This window comes from Acinonyx jubatus, chromosome E1 (genome assembly GCF_027475565.1).
Source record: "Acinonyx jubatus isolate Ajub_Pintada_27869175 chromosome E1, VMU_Ajub_asm_v1.0, whole genome shotgun sequence".
Classification (NCBI taxonomy): domain Eukaryota; kingdom Metazoa; phylum Chordata; class Mammalia; order Carnivora; family Felidae; genus Acinonyx; species Acinonyx jubatus.
In genome coordinates this window covers 11229581-11249802 of record NC_069397.1, presented here as the reverse complement: position 1 = coordinate 11249802, position 20222 = coordinate 11229581, and the positions used below count along the sequence as shown (strand labels likewise).

At 49.4% G+C, this 20222-nt stretch overlaps 1 protein-coding gene across 6 annotated transcripts in view; it reads right to left on the bottom strand.

The window, feature by feature from the left end:
* The window catches only part of TOM1L2 (target of myb1 like 2 membrane trafficking protein), a 119548-nt gene that overhangs the window by 48222 nt on the left and 51104 nt on the right, over positions 1–20222 (bottom strand). For all 6 annotated transcript variants that reach the window (XM_015079574.3, XM_015079575.3, XM_027047341.2 and 3 more), the window contains exons 2-3: positions 11007–11091; positions 3536–3614 (exon numbers count right to left, since the gene is read on the bottom strand). In XM_015079574.3, the coding sequence (XP_014935060.2) occupies positions 3536–3614; positions 11007–11091 (164 nt within the window). The remainder of the gene's footprint in view (positions 1–3535; positions 3615–11006; positions 11092–20222) is intronic.

Here is a 20222-nt window from a genome sequence, read left to right as displayed (position 1 = left end):
GCAAAGATTTTTTTGGCTATGACACCAAAAGCAATGGCAACAAAAATAAAAATAAACCAGTGGGACTACGTCAAACTAAAAAGCTTTTGCACAGCAGAAGAAACGATCAGCAAAATAAAAAGGCAGTCCACAGAATGGGAAACAATATTTGCAAACTATCTACCTGATAAGTGATTAATATCAAAAATACATAAGGAACTTAAACAACTCAATAGCAAATAAATAAATAAATACACAAACAAATAAACAAATAAGCAAAACCAATCCAATTAAAAATGGGCAAAGATGGCCTGGCTGGCTCAGTTGGAACACGTGACTCTTTATCTAGGGGTTGTAAGTTCAAGCCCCAGGATGGATGTAGAGATTACTAAAAAAATAAATAAATAAACTTAAAAAATTTGTTTATTTTTAACAGAGAGAGAAGCAGAGAACAGAGGGAGACAGAATCCCAAGCAGGCTCTGTGCCATCAGTGCAGAGCGTGATGTGGGGCCCGAACCCACAAACTGTGACATCATGACCTGAGCCAAAACCGAGGCAGACACTCAACCAACTGAGCCACCCAGGTACCCACAAAATAAATAAACTTTTTTTTTTAAATTTTTTTAACGTTTATTTATTTTTGAGACAGAGAGAGACAGAGCATGAATGGGGGAGGGGCAGACAGAGAGGGAGACACAGAATCCGAAGCAGGCTCCAGGCTCTGAGCCATCAGCCCAGAGCCCGATGTGGGGCTTGAACTCACAGACCGCGAGATCGTGACCTGAGCTGAAGTCGGATGTTTAACCGACTGAGCCACCCAGGCGCCCCAAAATAAACTTTTTAAAAAATGGGCAAAAAAACCCTGAAATAGACATGTCTTCAAGGAAGATGCACACATGGCCAACAGGCACATGAAAAAGTACTCAACCACTTATCATCAGGGAAATGCAAATCCAAACCACAATAAAAGATCACTTCACACTTGTTACAATGGCTAGTATCAAAAAAACAAGAGACAAGTACTGACGAGGATGTAGAGAGAAAGGAACCCATGGGCACTGCTGGGAATGTAAACTGGTGCAGCCACTATGGAAAACAGTATGGAGGTTTCTTAAAAAATTAAAAATAGAGCTATCCCACTTCTGCAATCCAGCAATCCCACTTCTGCGTATCTATCTAAAAGAAATGAAAACAGGGTATCAAAGAGATATCTGTACCCCCATATTCACGGCAGCATTATTCACAATAGCCAACAAACGGAAACAACGTAAGTACCCACTGACAGATGAACGCATAGACAAAACGTTGAGATATATGTGTATGTCGTATTTCTTTATCCATGTGTACAGACACACACTGGAATAGTATTCAGCCATAAAAAGGAAGGAAATCTTGCCTTTTGCAACAACATGGAGCTTGAGGCCATTATACTAAATGAAGTAAGTTAAATAAAGAAAAACAGGGGTACCCGGGTGGCTCAGTCTGTTCAGTGTATGACTCTTGATTTTTGGCTCAGGTCATAATCGCACGGTTCGTGAGTTTTGAGCCCCACATCAGGCTCTGCACTCACGGAGTGGAGCCTGCTTGGGATTCTCAGTCTCCCTCTCTCTCTGCCCTTCCCTGCTCATGCTCTCTCTCCCCCTCAAAAATAACTAAAATTAAAAAAAAAAGAAAAACAAATACCTAGTGTTTCTCACTTGTATGCAGAACCTAAGAAAGCTGAGCTCACAGCCACAGAGTAGAATGGTGGCTATGGAGCACGGGATATGGGGAGACATTGGTCAAAGGGTACAAATTCCCAGCTATGATTAAGTTCTAGGGATCTAATGGAGAGCATGGGGACCATAATTAACAACACTGCAGTATATATTTGACAGTTAAATTAGATCCCAGGGGCGTCTTAGGGGTGTCAGTCAGTTAAGCATCCAACTCTTGATATTGGCTCAGGTCATGATCTCACAGTTCGTGGGATGGAGCCCTGCATCGGCTCCATGCAGACAGCACAGAGCCTGGGTGGGATTCTCTCTCTCTCCCCCTCCAGCGCGTGTGCATGCTCTTTGTCTCTCTTGCTCTCAAAAATAAACTTAAAAAAAAAAAAAAAGAAAGAAATTGGATCTTAAATGCTATTCCCCTCCCCCAACAAAGGTAATTACGTGAGTAGACAGAGGTGTTTACTAACCTTATTGTGGTAATCATTTTGCAATATACACATGTATCAATTCATCACACTGTGTACCTTAAACTTACATATGTTACATGTCAATAATCTCGTTAAAACTGGGAGAATAATAACAACAGACCTGACCATCAGGAAATGTTCAATGCCATTCAATGGTCTTCCAGAAGGAAGTAAAGGCAGAGACCCCTTTAGAAAGATTTCCATCCAAGCAACACGATTACCATTAGGTTGGGTGTGTAAAGGGGCAGGTACCAGGAAAATGTTCTGATATGTTAGAACTCATTCCCTGGTGATTTTAGCTACTGAAAACAATTCACTTTGGGTATCACCCTGGGTTTCATGAATGCCAAGGATCAAATTCTAAGCAAAAACCAAAAGCTTTCAAGTCACTACTTCTCAGCTGGTCTGTTTCTTCTTTATTATTCAAACCCCAATTCCCTGGCAGAGAACTCTCTCCTAATAAGTCTTGGGTTTTCACTTGGGTGAAAAATCCAAACAGTTTTCCTGCTTTAAAAGGAAACATGTTAGAGCTGTTTGGGATAAACAAACTATTCAAACCTACAGAAAAGCCCACGTGCTGACCTGTTAACAGTTTTCATTGTGAGAACTCACTGTGGCCCAGATTTTGCCACATCTGAGTAACTGTTAGCTTTCTGGACAGAAATAACACCTGAAGTTGTCCCTTTGAATTTCCTAACATTTTAAGAAAGGGCAAAAATCTGATCTGTTCCTTCCTGAGTCACTAGGCTGACTTTTTCCAGAACCTCTGCACCAATGACCAGTTTTTACCCCATAATTTACAGCCGGGCATTCACTAGCCACGAAGTCTGGGTGAACCCCCGGACCTCTCTGAGTCTCCATTTCTTCATCTGCACGAGGGAATGATGAAATCTGTTTGGGAAGGTTACTGTAAACAATCGCTTTATCCCCTGAAAAGCTCAGCACAGTCCCAGGCAGGTTCTGGGTGGAAGTCGGCAGGTTTGGAAGCAGGAACCTTGACACCTGGAGAGGCAGCTGGCCTCGCTGTGTCACAGCAGACTGGTGGCAGCAAGGACAGCCAGACCCAGGCCTTTTTCCGGCTTCTCTGCTCTGGGATTTTGTAGCAGTCAGTGCTGCCCATGCCTTATCTTCTGCTGGTATGGACCAGACTGCAGCCCATCCCCCATTTCAGGGGAAGGCAGGAAAACCCAAGGTCACTACGGGAAGGTTCTGCTGCTCTCCAGTGGCACTTGCACCAAGCCGTCCACAGGCCACGGCTACCGGAGGCTGTGCTGAGTGGACAGTGGGAAGGCCCTGTGGGTGGGGCAAGGCCAGGAATGTGGATTTCCCCAAATGCTTCCCCCCACACTCCCATGCCCCATGAGGGCAGCACTCACTGTTAACGCCAGCATGACTTCTCTGTAGTTCCGGTTCCCGTTGAGCCGCTTCTTCAGGGCTCGAATGGCGTCCTTTGGCCTGGAGAGAAGGACATATTAAAACCCTCACGAGTCCACTTGGGGCACTGACCCACAGATTCACCCCCGTCTGTGTGGACTAGCATATATACGAGGTTGTATGTTATACACAAGGTTATAGGAGCCATGTTTATAAACATAAAAGATTGGAAACAAACTAAATCTTCATCAATGTGAAACAGGTTAATTTTTGTAACTTTATTTACTTTCAGAGAGAGAAGGCGGCGAGCGGAGGAGGGGCAGAGAGAGAGGGAGAGAGACCAAAATCTCAAGCAGGCTCCGTGCTGCCAGCACAGAGCCCGATGCAGGGCTCGAACTCACAAACCAGGAGATCGTGACCCAAGCTGAAGTAAGACACTTAACCAACTGAGCCACCCAGGTGCCCCTGAAACACGTTAATTTAAAAAAAAAAAAAAAAAAAAAAATTTTAAGACTTATTCTTCTTTAGTAATCTCTACACCCAAACGTGGTGCTCGAACTCATGAGATCACCTTGGCGCCCTGAAACAGGTTAACTTAAATCACGTTTATACACACAATGGAACACTACATAGCTGCAGCCAAGAATACAGACACTCCTGGGCACCTGGGTGGCTCAGTTGGTTAGGTGTCCGACTCTTAATTTCGGCTCGGGTCATGATCTCACAGTTCATGAAACTGAGCCCCGAGGCCCTCTGCACTCTCAGCACACAGCCTGCTTGGGATTCTCTCTCCCTCCCTCTCTGCTCATGCTCTCAAATAAACAAACAAACAAACAAACAAACGTGAAAAAAAAAGAATAAAGACACACTCTATGCACCAACATGGAGGGAACTCAAAGATGTGAGAGTACAGTCATCTGTAGAAAGTGTATAATGTATGCTATTCTTTGGCTTATAAAAGGACAACATACATACATACATACATACATACATAATGCACGTGACAGCAGAGGAAAAGAATCCCTGAAAGGAGACCCAAGAAGCTGGTAACTTTGGCTGCCCCTGAAGAGGGGAACTGGACGACAGAGGAGGGGGTGGGTTTTTCACTGGACTGCTTTTTTACAGCCCTTTTGAATTTTGCCTCAAATTCAAGTATTATTTATTCAGAGCAACAATGAACCCACTGGCGTGGGGGTACACTAAAGAGACAACAGACACAGAAGCAGAAGAGAGAATGGCCAGGTCCTTGCTGAGGCCTGGCTGTTCTGCTCCTCCCCAATTCCATGGAGCTCCTTTTTGCCCTGAGAAAACTTAAGTCTCCTCAAAACCCACAGAACTATGTGCTTTTAGGTAATGGAGCTGATGTGGATTCCCAGAGGCAGGTTCATAAGCTGATCGTTTGGAACCTGGAACACGTTCTTTCTTAAATCATGGATTAGAGCCGGGAGTTGGGGTCCCCAGCCAGCCCTCTAGAAGCACCTAGTAGGTGCAGCCCGTGCGTCTGACAAGCTTACTTTATTCTAAACCAGGGTCCAGCAAAGCTGTGGGACCTCAGGGTCACCTCTGGCATGAAGGCCTTGCCCTCTGACACCCAGCACCCGAGCTCCGGGGAGCCCCCGGGCCAGCTGCAGGCCGGCCCTTTGCTATCATAAGTGGGCTCCAGCCCTCCCCTGACCAGCGTGTCAGTACATCTGGGTCTCTTGAAAAACTGAAGGTCTGTCAGTCAGGGACCTCCTATTCCTGCAGCTCAGAAGTGTTTATGATTTCTTCACCAAATGAAAAAGTCCTTTCCAATATGTGTGAGGAAGCTGGGGGAAGGGAGGGTGGGAACTCTGCTAATCAGCCCAATTTAGACAGAAATACACAGGAGCAAGACAAGGCTTCTAGAAGAAATTTTAAAACACTGAGTCACCTATTTCCCATTCCCAACTTGAAACGTGGCTGCCTGCAGGAATTCTTGGCTCCTGAGCCCAAAGGCTGATGGGACGAGCTCTCTGGGGAAGGGGTCCCTGCCAAGTGTGTCTGCAGTACGGCTGCAGTTTCCAAATAGGGATGCTGATTTCTGCAAGTACGGGGCTTGACAAGCTCCTGGCTTTGAGGACTGTTTGTGGACTTGAGCTGGTGAAGGTCAGCGGCTGCTGGCCAGGAGCATGGATTTATTTCCTCTTTCTCAAAGGCTCTGCCAAGCCACGGTCAGCCCTGACCCCCGGCTGCCGTCCCTCTCCATCCAGCTTCGTCCCTCTCCTCTTGAACTTCCACGGAGCAGAAAAATGGGCACAGCCTCCAAGGGCTGCGATCACTTCTAGCTCACAGAGCATGGCACGCACAGAGCTCTCCCAGTGTGGGGGTGATGGTGGTGGTGGGAAATCAGAGAGTCAGCAGGCTCCTGGGTTAGAGTTAAAATGGAAATTCAGCGGCGGGAAGTACTGCCTCAGAGTGACTGGGTGAGCACAAAAGCAAGTATTTATCTCTCTCCCCGGGGGAGAAGCTTCAGAGAGGAGGATCAAAGTCATGTCAGAGGAATTGCAAAGTTTCAAGCAGCAGCGGCAGATTAGACAGCAAGGAGCTGGAAACAGGGAAAAAGGAGAGAAGGAAGAGTCAAGAGCCAAGATGGAGCAGGGAAAAGGAGCAGGAGGGGGGGGGAGGGCCCCGTGAGATGCCCCACCGCCCTGGCAGCCTTCAGCAGAAAGGTGGGCCCCTCAGGGCAGCACCCAGGGCCTCAGGATCCGGCCTCTGGGCCATCTTCAGCCTCCCGTAAGGTCTCCTCCACCCCAGACTCATAAGAACCCTTCTTTCTAGTCATACCTGAACCCATCTTGGCCTTTGGCTCCAGAACTGCTGCTTCTGAGCCGCATGCTCCTTATTCCCTCCCAGGAGGACATGACTACCCCACCTCCACCACGGCAGACTCTTCCTCTCCCTCCCATCCTCCAGCCCTACCCACCCCCCCCACCCCCCACCCCCGCCTTTCTGCTGCCATCGTGGTCTACTGCAGTCATGGAGGTGGTTATTCCTGCGCACACCCTCCAGCTTAAGAGGCTGGCGCACAAAGATGCCATCAGCAAGGGAAGGTCTAGAGGTGGTCATGAAAATGACCCAGGTCAGCGGCTCCTCCTCAGAGCCGCACATCAGAATCACCTGGGGATTCAAACCCACACACCTGGGCCCTAACTAGGAAGGTCTGGGCGAGGCCTGGTAAACTGGGTCTAAAACATTCCCAGGTAGATTATTCAGTCAGGCGCTCCTGGTTAATGGCCGATGGATGATTCAGGGTATGGGGGACTGCCACACAAGGCCTGGGGATGGAGGGGATCTCAGCCTTGGACATTAGGGAAAGCCCAAGGAGGGGCCTGTGGGGCCGGTGACCGACTCTGCACACACCAGGACCGCCACCTGCCAGAGGTGTGGCTTTGAATAAATATGTGCAGGCAGAACTTTGGTGGCTGGAGCCGGGGCAGACTGCACTTCCGTCCGGCCTCTGTCCCTTTTAGCTGTGCTGTGGGACCTTTGGCAAGTGAGCAAACCACTCTGGACCTCAGTTTCCTCCACATTAAAACAGGCTGTCCCTACCTTCTGGGGTTGTTGCGGGACTGAGTGCACGAGCGGTGCGATCCAGGGCTTGGCATGGGGGCCTGGCATATACACAGCAAGTGTTCAGAGAATGGCAGGCAGGGTAAGGGCAGCAAACCCACGGAGGTCACTACCAAGGACCGGCCAGATAACACCACAAATGAAAAGTGAAGAAGTCACGCCAATGCGAGTCTTTAACGTGTATGAAGAGCAAACTCCTATGTAGAGCAGGATATGGACACATATACGGCCAAACACTTCACAAATATTTACTCCTTTCATCCTTGTAACCACCCCATGGGATAGGCAATGCTGGCACTCCCATTTTATAAATGAGGACAGTGAGACACAGGGGTGCACAGCAAGGGAGTGGAGGACCTAGAATTCCAGCCTAGGCAGGTGGCTCCAGGCTCCCGCTACACTCCCCTTCCTACGGGCATGCTGCACACACTGTCCACCAGCCCGGGCGGCCACCTCCCTGCCCCACCCCCCACCATCCCCCCACCTCACCTGGCTGGTGCCCTCATCTGCTGTAAGACTCCACTTGGGTGTCACCTCCTCCAAGAACTTTGTGCTGACAGCCCCAGGGCCAGCCAGCTGCCACAGCTCTAGTGTCTCTCAGTCATATGCAGCTTCCCTGGTCTCGCCGTGTTAGGATTATGTTCTGTATTCCTCATCAGACCAAGTCCCTTAGGGACTCCATCCATTTACTCGCTTCCTTAACTAGTGCTTGTCAAGAGTCAATTATGTGTATGTATACTGTGCTAGCGTTGGGATAAACTGGTCAGTGAAACAGAATCCTGCCCTCATGGAGCGCACAGTCGAGGGGGGTCCGCGGGGGGACAGCCACTCTAACAAGCATCGGGCAAATATGTAAGTTTCAGTGGTGAGGGGTGCAGTATAATACACAGTGCCGTGAAATCACAGACAGGGCACTGGTCCAAATCAGGAGAGGGGTGTCAAGGAAATGAGATTCAAACTGAGATCCAGTGAGTGCCAGAACTAATCAATGAAAGGGAGAGGAACACCAGGACCAAAGCCCTGAAGCAGGGAGGAGCTGAAGGGGTGCCCGACCATTAGCTGACCTTTTAGAGTTTTTCTCCCAATTCAGAAGCGATCTGACACTCCCCCCCCTCATGGCAGAGGCTAAGACAGAAAATCCCCAGGCGTCCATGAGGCCCAGGGCTCTCACTCAAAACTTCAGGAACAGGAGCGTGGGCCACTGTGGGAGAAGGGGACTCAGGGGCTGGGAACGGAAGGTGATCCACCTCTTAGACCTGGGAAGGAGGAAGCTCCACTCTAACAGATATTCATATATGCCCACATTTGTGCAGAACTGCAAGTGGGAAGTTCAAGGAATTGAAAAGATCAGTGGGGTTAAAGGATGAGGACAAGGGGAGAGGGCCCCAAACGGAGTGGCAGAGGGACCGGGTTATCACGCAGAGTTCAGTCCACTAAGGACTTTTACTGTGAGCAAAGGCTTGTCTTCTAAAAGACAGTCAGGGGACGAGAGGGAAAGGGGAAAAGGTAGAGCACCTGGAGGCTACAGCCTGACTCTAGGGATGACACAGGAATACGGCTCTTTACAACCTGGCCGACCTGAAGCGCCATGCCAAGCCCTCCCTCCCCAAGGGGCACCCCCTCCCCACTATTTCCCTGCTCGTCCAGATTGCTCGTGTCCCCAGCACACTGCCCTTTCATGCCACTCTGATCTACACGCCACACTGCTTTCCCTGCCCCGCTGAGGTCCAGCCCGGAGCCTGCCCCTCTGTGTCTGCTGCAAAGGGCACACACCTCGGTCACAGCCCGCCCGGCCCCACCGGGTGAGCCCCTCCAGAGCAGCTGTGGGACACTCATCTCGACATCCTGGCAATGGCTGTACCTCCCCCTGTGGGGTCAACGAATGTGGCCGGACAACCGGACAAAGGAGGCCGTGAGTGGGAGACAAGAGGAAGAAAGGAGCGCAGTAGCTCCAGTATCAGAAATGCACAGTCCCCAACAACTCTCCGTGACTCGGCTGTGTGCCAGGCACCAAACTGACCACCGCCACTTAGGAACAGCAATATGCCATCGTTCACGGAAGACCCCAGCACCGAACTCACACCTCCAGCGCAGGCCGCTGCCCCCAGCTCCATACCCCTCTGTGCCAAGGACCCAGCAGCACCGCACCCAGCGGGCAGCTCAGATCTGCGGGATTTTAGCCGACCTTCTGATCTCTGCCCCTCTGCCTGCTCCCTCCTTATGGCAGCTCAGTTCCAAACACTGGAGAGGGGGCGCCTGGGTGAATTAGTCAGTTAAGCATCCGACTCTGGCTCAGGTCGCGATCTCATGGTTCATGAGTTTGAGCCCTGCACTGCATCGGACTCCCCGCGGTCAGCGTGGAGCCCGCTTAGGATCCTCTGTCGCTCTCTCTCTCTCTGTCTCTCAAAAATAAATAAAACATTAATAAAAACCAAAACAGTGGAGTTTTCTTGGCTCTTCTCTCATGCCCCCATCCACCTCACAAACTCCACTGGCTCCACCTTCTAAATATGTTCTGAATCTGACCATTTCTCTCTCCCTCCTCTAAGGTCTTCTGGATCAAAGTCACCATCACCCCACACCAGGGTTATTGTATTATTCTAACTGGCTTCCCGTTTTCTGCCCTCTGTCCTTCCCACGCTCGACCAGACCATTCTGAACATGGTAGCCAGAGTGATCTCCTTAAAATGAACATTAGACCATGCCCCTCTCTGCTCAAATCCCCTCCCTCCACGTCAAGGCCAGAGCCCCGTGGTGCCCGCACTATTTGGATGGGGACAAGTCTGACCTCACCCCTCCTCGCTCTCTCCGCTCTGGCCCCAGGGACCTCTTGTGATTCCTCCAACATTACTACCTGCCCTTTGTCCTGGGACTGCCATGCTTGCTGTCCCCTCCATCTGGAAGGTTCTTCCCTGGTGTCATCCTCACGCCTCACCCCCTCATCTCCTTCAAGTCTTTCTTCAATGTCACCTTCTCAAGTGAGGCTCTCCTTGATTTTTCCACTTAAAATGGCTAACTCCTGGCTTCGTTTCTCTCCAATCTTGTCACCAACTGACCATGTAATGTGAACACGTAATGGCTTCAAGGGCGCCTGTCCTGCTCCCTGCTGTGCCCTGGGCACTCACCCTGGGGCCCAGCACGAGGCTGTCACTCAGTAAGTTATCTGTTCAGCCCCGGTTTACACAGGGCAAGGCTGCAAGGGCCAGAGCCAAGATGTAAGCCGGAGTCCGGACTGTCCTCCTCATCACTCTAGGGAGGGCTGGAGAGGGCGTGGCTATGGCAAATACCATCTTTTAAGGTGTGGACAGAGGGCCAAACACAGACAAATCGGGAAGAAGCGTAAACAGAATGCAGCTGGAATGCAGCTAGAAGAGGACATAAACAGCCAGAAGGACCGACCTGGCAGCACAGGAATGTGAGGGGGTGGCCTGTGGGGCAAGAGACACTCTGTGCCTCACGCGGACTTCCACTCCCAGCCTCCCTCTGTGGACACTGTGGGCCCTCTCCCTCTTGCGGGTCCAGCCCGGCAAAGCAGGGCAGGGACAGCCTCACTGTGGGGGGAAGGGGAGGCAGAGCCAGGGAGGAGGGACCGGAGGAGGTGACAACCACGGGGGACCAAGTACCCAAGCAACTTCAGTTTCACTTGTGAGTCAAAGCAGGTTATTAAAAGAGGTCGTCACTGCTCTAAGGCAAGCGCTGCTGATGGGGGGTGGGCTGGTGGAGGCAGGAGGAAAGAGACAGTGTCAGTTTATTAAATGCCAAAGCAAACAGATGAAAAGCAAAACAAAAAGTACAACACTGCCGCCCTTAAGCCCTGACAGGCTTTGAGTGACCCCCCAGGACAGGTTTCACATGAGGTGGGGGTGGGGGAGGGACACATACCCTTCCTCCGTCTCATTGATAATGTCGCAGATCTCCATGTTCAACGTCCAGTCTTCGCTTTGCAGGGAGCCATCTGTTGCCTTTTCTGTAAAGTCAGAGAGAAAATGGATTTACATTTTTCCCAGAATCAGGGGGCCCTGGCAGGAAACACGAAGGGGCCAGAACCACCACATCCCCCTCCCAAGCACATGGGCTGGGCCGACAGAGCAGTTCTAAGGGTGCTATTTTCACAAGGGAGCATCCAGAGAGAGATCTGGCCCTGAGTGTTGCAAGATGGAAAGTTCTGGAGATTGGCTGCGTGACAATGTGAATGCACGGAACACTTGAAAAAATGGTTAAGATGGTAATCTTCACGTTACGTGTATTTCGACACAATTAAGTTTCAAAAATTAAATGAAAACACTCACAACCCCCGTAAGGTAGGTATTATTCCCTCCCGCGTTGAAAAGGAAGGAAACAGGCTCAGAAAGGCTGGGTACTTGTCTGAGATCTCATCATTGGGACCGGGGGTACTGGCATCCAATCTCAGGTTGCTTGTCTCCAAAGCCTACAAAATTGCATGATCCTGCCCCACCTGCTAGTAAAGCTGGACTTTTTTTTTTTTTAAGTTTATTTATTTTGAGAGAGACAGAGACAGCAGAAATGGGGGAGGGGCGGGGAGAGAGAGAGAGAGAGAGAGAGAGAGAGAGAGAGAGAGAATATCCCAAGTAGGCTCTGCGCTGCCAGTGCAGAGCCCGACGCGGAGCTCGAATCCATGAAACCACAAGATTGTGACCTGAGCAGAAACCACGAGTCCAGCGCTCAACCTACTGAGCCACCCAGGTGCCCCTAGGAAAGCTGGACTTTGGATCTGGGGTCGTAGCTTAGACAAATTCTAAACGTGCCCCATCCTACCTGTACAGTTCATGAGAGGGATAACATCACCACCATTTTCTTCATACAACCCACACTTCCACTGACAGATAAGAAAACAAACGACCTCTGTACATGCTGAAATTGTCCTTGTTTTACTGGATGCAGCTCTGGGGAAGTGACACTTGTTTTTACATAACATACTAGAACTCACACATCCAAACAAAGGTTGTACTTATAAGCAGTGACAATATACTCCAAAAATATAGCTACTGCTCAAGACATTTGTGCAACAGCTTCAGTCTGCATGTAAATGCCCCATTGTTTTAATTTTTGCCAAAAATGACACATCCCCAACTTTTCCACCCTCTTTATTCATCAACATTAACACCCAAAGACCCGTTGAAACAAGCAAGGGCGCCCATAAATGAGGCGGCTCTGTGTCTCAGGCAAATGCTGGGCCTGCAGCGGACTGGGCAGGGTGCTGGGAAGTCTCCGAGATCTGAGGAACCCTTAACCAAAGTCCACGATGGTGCCAGGCTGGCAGGGACAGAGGGAGTATCTGGTGTGTGCCCATAAGAAAAAAAGTGTGTGTGGAGAGGGAGAGGCAGGGATGAGAACCCGTGTCGGAGACTCACTGGAGGCAGACAGGTCCCCGAGACGCTGCTCCCCTGCCCTGTCCACCGCCTGCATGTGGAAAAGAGCAGCCACAGCAGGAGAGCTACCTGGAGGGTGAGGGTGGGGACAGACAACAGCCACGGTGGGAAGGGTAGGGGCAGGCCCCCAAGAAGAATGGCCCGAAGCACCGGTCAGCTTAGCCTAGAGAAAAAGACTAAGTACAGAGGCTACAGGAAGGCAGAGGGGACAGGCATGAGGCAGCATCACCCAGCAGCGTGTCCCCTTGGCACTGGGCATCAGCCGGAGGTGGAAGGCCACAGCCAGGTCCTGGAGCCGGTAACTGTGTGAGTGAAATGATTCGTGCCTCTGGCCCTCTGCTCTCCCTGCCACGCTCAGCTGTCTCTGAACGGCCCTCCCCTTCAAGGTGTCCACTCCCAGACGATGTGACTCCCCCCAAGGTCTCACACAACAGGGGAGCGTCTGTGGCCATGAGTTCAGAGCACATGCTCAAGAGGAGACCAATCCCAAAAAAGCCACTCTGCCCGCAGGCCCGGGCTTTCAACCCTTCTCAGCCAGCCAGGGGAGAGAGGCCAGCTGGCCAAACGGCCACTCCGAGCCGGTCATCCGTCCCTTGTCACAGCACCGGCTGCGGCACAGACGCTCATGAGGAAGAAAGTCTGTGACTGCACTTTGGTAGGGCCATAGGGACACTGTCTTGGGAGGCTTAATAGAGGAAATATTAAATCAATGAAACCTCATTTCCAAGTTCGGTTTAGCAGCAGAATCCATTAACCTTATATTCACCCGCTCCCTTCCTCTAATAATACCGGGAAGGGGTTCAAAGGCATGATAACTTATCCTCCGGGTAGCGCATTCTATTCAATTACTGGGATTCTGAGTTTCCAAGCTAAAAGATATATACTCGTTTTGATTATAAAGAACCAACCCAAAAAGAATGCTGCTTTCTTTTCATTTTGCTGGAAATGCCACATAAATACAACTGTGGGTATTTGGCTCTGCTGAAACAGATGAGGGAAGTAGGGCTGACAAAGGAGCTCAAATCAGTTCTTATTTTTCTCTGCTCATAAAAGAATTCCCAGCAATGGGAACAAAGTTGTATCTGATTGCCCCTGGAACTGCAGCCACTCGAAGCGTGCTCCCTCACTCAGTCCTGTCCCCGGGCCAGAGGAAGCAAAATTCAATCTCATTTCTTTTGTCACGTAAATCGTCAAAACCTAAGATAAATCCTGGTGCAACAGCAGAAACACAACGCTCCAGGGAGCGATGGGGCAAGTCATTCCCATCAGCCAGCCCTGGGGACGGATAAAGATCAAAACACCAGTGACCCTGGCTGCAAAAGCTGACCTTTCAGAGTTCTCTGGTGATATGCTAATGGCCAGGGGCTGAACTGGGCAAGACCAGGCAGGGCAGGGCTGCGCTGGGGCTGGGCAGGGCAGAGCAGGGCTAGGTAGGGCACGTCTAGGCAGGGCAAGGCTCAGCAGGAAGGGCAGGGCTGGGATGAGCAAAGCAGGGCAGGGCAGGGCTGGGCAGGGCAGGGCTGGGCAGGGCAGAGCAGGGCTGGGCTGGGCTGGGCAAGGCAGGGCTGAGCAGGGCTGGGCTGGGCTGGGCTGGGCTCGGCAGGGCAGACCAGGGCTGGGCTCGGCAGGGCAGAGCAGGGCAGGGCAAGGCAGGGTTGAGCAGGGCTGCACAGGGCTGAACAGGACTGGGCAGGACTGGATCGGGCAGGGCAGAGCTGGGCAGGGTAGGGCAGGACTGGGCAGGGCAGGGCAGGGCTGGGAAGGCCAGGGCAGGGCTGGGAAGGCCAGAGCCGGGCTGTGAAGGCCAGGGCAGAGCTGGGAAGGCCAGGGCCGGGCTGGGATGGGCAGAGCTGGGCAGAAGCAAACACAGCTCCCATTAAACCTTCAGTGCAAGACAGTATATTATCCTAAAGCTATTGACAAGGCATTTTCTCCATTCACAAAAGGCTGCCTCCAGCCAGGTGGAAGCTGGGAGCCAGGATGCCCTGAAGCCTAGACCCTGACGGCAATAATCGTTTTCTCTCAGGCTTGGTATTTCTGTCCCCCCACCCCCACCCCCACAGTCTGAAATCCCAGGCGGTCCTGCTGGGAGGAGCCTCACAATCCAGTGGCTTGGTTTCTTGGCTGCTGCTGTCTACACTTTGATGTTAAATATAGTGACTTCAGAGCAGCTAGCACCAGAAGGCAAAAGAGGGCTGGCTTTAGCATTTTGCATTCAGCAACATCCTTTTGGTGAGAATGGAGAAAAAATAGCCAAATTATCTACCTCCCCAACAATCAAGAGTGTGGGTCGCAGCCCAGAGGCACTGGCACAAAGGAACATCATTCAGGGTTCTTTCATGCCAGGTATTGAGGAAGAAGAAAATGGGGTTGGGGTGGGCAGGAAGCTCCTCTGATAATATGCACCAATAATAGGAGATGAACCCTCTCGATTACTACATGCTAGTGAGGCAGGTTGGCATATACCAGTCGGGTGGAAAGAAAAATCAATCCTGACATTCTACACAGAGCCATTATTGTCTATTGCTTCAAATTCCTAACATGCTTTGTGAATGTTAATTGCAGCTGCTCCCCATCCACCGGAGAGACAAGAGAATGAATTCCAAATACTCATCCCTATTTTATAGGATGTCCTTTTCTATGACAGCTGTCCCTGCTCCTCTCGTACCCCTCTAAAGGAAGGTAACAGGACAAGAAGAAGGTATACAAAGTATGTCTGGTCAGCCTGTAGACTATTGTGAGGCAGCTTTCTCTGTAACTTTAAGGCAAAATAAAGCCCCACGGTGCCCGTGCCCTTCGCTCCAGATTGGCAGAGCCCGAGTGATGCCATGCACTGCACTTGCAGATGACGAAGACCCTACCATCAGAGGTCAGTATAATGGGAGAGGCCTCTGGAGAGTCAGACAGGCAGTCGGTTAAGGTACAGTCCAGTCTGAGCTGTAAGAGGACAACCACAGCCCTCTGGGTGGCTTTGATACCTGTGCCCTGGTGCCAAGGAGCCGGGAGGAAATTAATGGCACCCTGCGCACACACTGTGACAGACAACAGCAGCTTCTTTAAGCAGAACACAAACATTGACAAGATAAACCAGAAAGAACCAGCCAGTGACCGTGTGACGGCCTGGAGGAAGCGACCACGCCTCTCTCTCACACACCCCAGCGAGAGAGCTCCAAGGAGGGCAGGAGGTAGGACCGTGCTTCCCAAACTTGGCTGCAGGTTAGAATTACCCAGAAGCTTTTTACAAATATTCCTGTCGTGGTCCCAGTCCACACCTTCAGATCCGAACCTTTCGGGCACAAAGCCAGGTACTGACATGTTTTAACAGCTCCCCCCCCCCCCCCTTCCGGGTGGCTCATCATACAGCCAGGGCTGAGAACACTAACTCAGGGGAAGGAGAGCCAACAGAGTCATCCAGCCGCCACAAATGTACTATACAGCTACCAATGCTGGACACTGGGGACACAGAGGAAGGCAACACAGCCTAGAGTCCGCCCTCACGAAGCTCCTGGCCCACAGGAGGACAAGGAGTCAAGTGATCCTGGCTCTGTGGATCCTGCCTCTGTGGATGCTGAGCTCCCGGGACTACTTACTCCCGTTTCTTCTCTGGGCGTTAGCTTTCCTGACAAGTGAGCCAACAGGCCGGCGTGATCTCTGACCCTCACGCTCCTCGCCGCTCACCCCATTCTGACAGTATGTTGGCCGATGTGTCCTTTTTCTTCTTTTTTGGTAATAGTGGGGTTTTCTTTTTATTGTGGTAAAATACACAGAACATCAAATTCATCGTTTTAGCCTTTTGAAAGTGTGCAGATCAGCGGCACGAAGTACATTTCCCACTGCTGTGCAACCATCACCACCACCGTCCACCCACAGAACCTCATCTTCCCAAACTGAAACTGTCTCCATTCAACACTGTCTGCTCACTCCCCTCCCCACAGCCCCTGGCAAGCATCATTCTGCTTTCTCTCTCCGCGAATGTGAGGACTCCAGGAACCTCGGAGAAGTGGAAGCATCCACTATTTCTCTTTTTGTGTCTGGCTTATTTCACTTGGCATAATGTTCTCAAGGCTATTCTGCATTGTAGCAGGTTATCAGAATTTCATTCCTTTTTAAGGCTGACTAATATTCTGTTGCATGAATATACCCCACTTTGGGTATCTCTTCGCCTGTGGATGGACACATGGGTTGCTCCCACCTTTTGGCTACTGTGAATGCTGCTAAGAACATGGGTGTGCAGACAGCTGTTTGAGTCCCTTCTTTCTATTCTTTGGGGTATATACCCGGAAGTGGAATTACGGATCATATGGTAATTCTATGCTTAATGTTTTAAGAACTGCCAAATTGTGTTCCACAGAGGCTGCATCATTTTACATTCCCACCAGCAACGGACAAGGGTTCCAACTTCTCCACGTCCTCGCCAACACCTGTTATTTTATGTCTCATCATGGTTGTGATTTGCACTTTCTAGTGACTTAGTGATGTTAAGCACCTTTTCACATGTTTATCGGCCATTTGTATACCTTCTATGGATGAATGTCTATTTGAGCCAATTTTTGAGTTAGGCAGTTTTGCTAAATCTGTTTATGGGTTCTGAAAGTTTTTTTTTCTTTCTTTCTTCACGAAATCTTTAGGGTTTTCTACACATAAGGTCATGTCATCTTGGTGAGTTGCATAAGCTCTTTACATATTCTGGATATTAATCCTTTATCAGATGTATATTTTTCAAATATTGTCTTCCATTCTATAGGCTGTCTTTTCTTTGCTTTTTTTTTTTTTTTAACATTTATTTATTTTTGAGAGAGAAATAGAGCACAAGTTGGGGAGGGGCAAACAGAGAGGGAGATACAATCTGAAGCAGGCTCTAGGCTCTGAGCTGTCAGCACAAGAGCCTGATGCGGGGCTCGAACTCAAGGACTGTGAGATCATGACCTGAGCCAAAACTGGATTAACCAATAGAGCCACCAAGGCATTACAGGCTGTCTTTTCACTCTCTTGAAAATGTCCTTTGATGCCCCAAAGTTCCTAATTTTGATTAAGTCCAATTCACCTACTTTTTTCTTTTGTTGCCTATGCTTTTGGTGTGATAGCCAAGAAATCACTGCTAAATCCAATGTCATGAAGCTATTTCCCTGTGTTTTCTTCTAAGACTTTTATAGTTTTACCTCTATGCTTATATCTTTGTGACATATTTGAATTTTCCTATGGAATAAGGTAAAGGTCCAACTTCAGTCTTGTGTCAGTGGATATCCAGTTTTCCCAGCACCATCTGTTGAAAAGACTGTCCTTTCTCTACTGAAAGGTCTTGGCACCCTCGTCAAAAATCAATTGACCATGTGAGAGGGTTAATTTCTGGGCTCTCTATTCTATTCCATTGGTCTAGGTCTGTCCTTATGCCAGTACCACATTGTTCACTGTTCTGATGACAGTGAGTTTTGGAATCAGGAAGTGTGAGTCCTCCAAATGCCTTTCCTTTTCAAGGTTGTTTTAATTATTTGGAATCCCTTGAGATTCCATAAGAATTTTAGGATGGATTTTTCTATTCCTGCAAAAAATGTTGGTGGAATTTGATTGGGGCCATATTGAATCTGTAGCTCATTTTAGGTAGAATTATCATCTTAAAAATATTAAGTCTTCTATCCATGAATATGGGATGTCTTTCCATGTATTTATGTTTTCTTTAATTTCTCTTAACAATGTTCTGTGGCTTTTGTGTACAAGACTTTGCCTCTTTGATAATTCCTAAGGATTTTATTCTTGTTGATGTTATTATAAATGGATTTTCTGAATTTCCTTTTTAGATTGTTCATTGTATAGAAACAGCTGGTTCTTGAGTGTGGATTTTGTACCCTTCCATTTGGCTGAATCTGTTTATTAGTTGTTTTTTGTTGTGTTTTTTTCCCCATGAAGTCTTTAGGGTTTTTTTTCTACATACAAGGTCATGTCATCTGCAAACAGAGATAATTTTACTTCCTTTCTCATTTGGAAGCTTTTTATTTCTTTTTCCTCCCTAACTGCTCTGGCTAGCACTTCCAGTACCTTGGTGAAGAGAAGCTGGTGAAAATGGGCATTCTTGGGCTAACACACACTTTTACAAAACCTGATCATATGCTGTAAGAACAAACAAAGCTGAAGAGAAGACCCATCTGAGTACTCACTGCACGGGAAAGTAGGTTATCTGCTGGGCGGGGCCGGGGAGGGTGTAAAAGCAAGAAGTACACCAGAATCCAGAGGACTCTGCAATCCAAGGGGCCTTGTATCTCTGCCTCCAGCCCTGAAGAAATCACCTTAGACTTCCCTGGTTGTAAAGCCTTCGCACCAGCTAAGTCGCTCCAATCCCATAACCTTTCCAGGCCCTCCTTTCATACCATCCCCACGTGATGCCCTGAGAGGAGCTTCCCAGCACTTGAAGGCATAGTCTATGCAAGGATGAGCTTTCAAAACCATTCTAATGCTAGCATTCTGAGTTTCTTCCAATCTCACTGGCTTGATGAGCCATAAATATATTCTTGGCTCCATATCTAAAACCTGAAGCTGCATGAAGGCAGGGCATCTTCAGTTCCTCAGGAAGGCCCAACCTTATGCTGATGAGGGCCTTTTAGAAGTCAGATGATCACTGTAAACCCTTCCAAGGCCCCTGGGTGATAGGCCCTGGGCAGTCTGGCAAAAGTGGAACTAGGTTCCCAGCTGTTTCTGTGTTCTCCCTTTGGACTCTGAATCAGGAGAAATGGGCCTTCATAGTGGAGAGTGGAGAGTGAACAGGGGGCTTGAACTCAGACTTTGGTGAATCCTAGTTCTGCCGTTTACTGTGTGACCCCAGGGCAGTAATTTGACCTGTCCAAGCCTTTCTGTCATCGATAAAGTGCTATACCATTAACAGCACTTCTCACAACAGTTGTTGTGAGACTAAACAACACATACAAAGCACCGGACAGAGCCTAGGATACAGACTTTCATTCCTCCACAAGCCGTGATAATGGCTATTGCTTTTATTATTTTTTTAAATGTTTGTTTATTTTTGAGAGACAGAAAAAGAGAGAGAGCGAGCACAGGGAGGGGCAGAGAGAGAGGGAGACAGAGGATGTGAAGCGGGCTCTGAACTGATAGCAGTGTGCCTGATGTGGGGCTCAAACTCATGAACCGCGAGATCATGACCAGAGCCGAAGTCAGACACTCAACTGACTGAGCCACCCAGGCGCCCCAGCTTTCATTATTACTGCAGCTTCTGTGAAAGGGATTCTGCTAACATTCCCCTGGGTGCCCCTTCCTTCAGCATTCCTGTGTCACCACTGCCACCTACAGGTAAATAGCTATCCACAGGCTGTGCCCAGCAGATTCAGTGCCCTAGGATCATACAAGTTATCTCCAGCCTTCCTGTTTCCTGAGTTTCCGAGCCAGGAGAGCTCCATGCCCAGAAGCCACAAGGGGCTCCTGTTCCAGAAGGAAGCGCCCAAACAGCATGGCCCATCAGCAAGGTAAAGAAATAGCCACGGCACAATTTCCTGAGGAATCCAAATGTTAAAACTCCAAGAGGTGTGAGAGGCCATCCAATAAGAAGATTCCCCATGAGTTACTCAAAACAGGTATCACATTTCCTGGACTTCTAGAAATGGGGCATGGGGAGGGAGATATGGGGGGGTACAATGTTGCTGCTAGCTTCCCAATGACAGCTTCTTGCCCTCAAAGCTAGCACTGAAATACTGCTCTCAAGTCT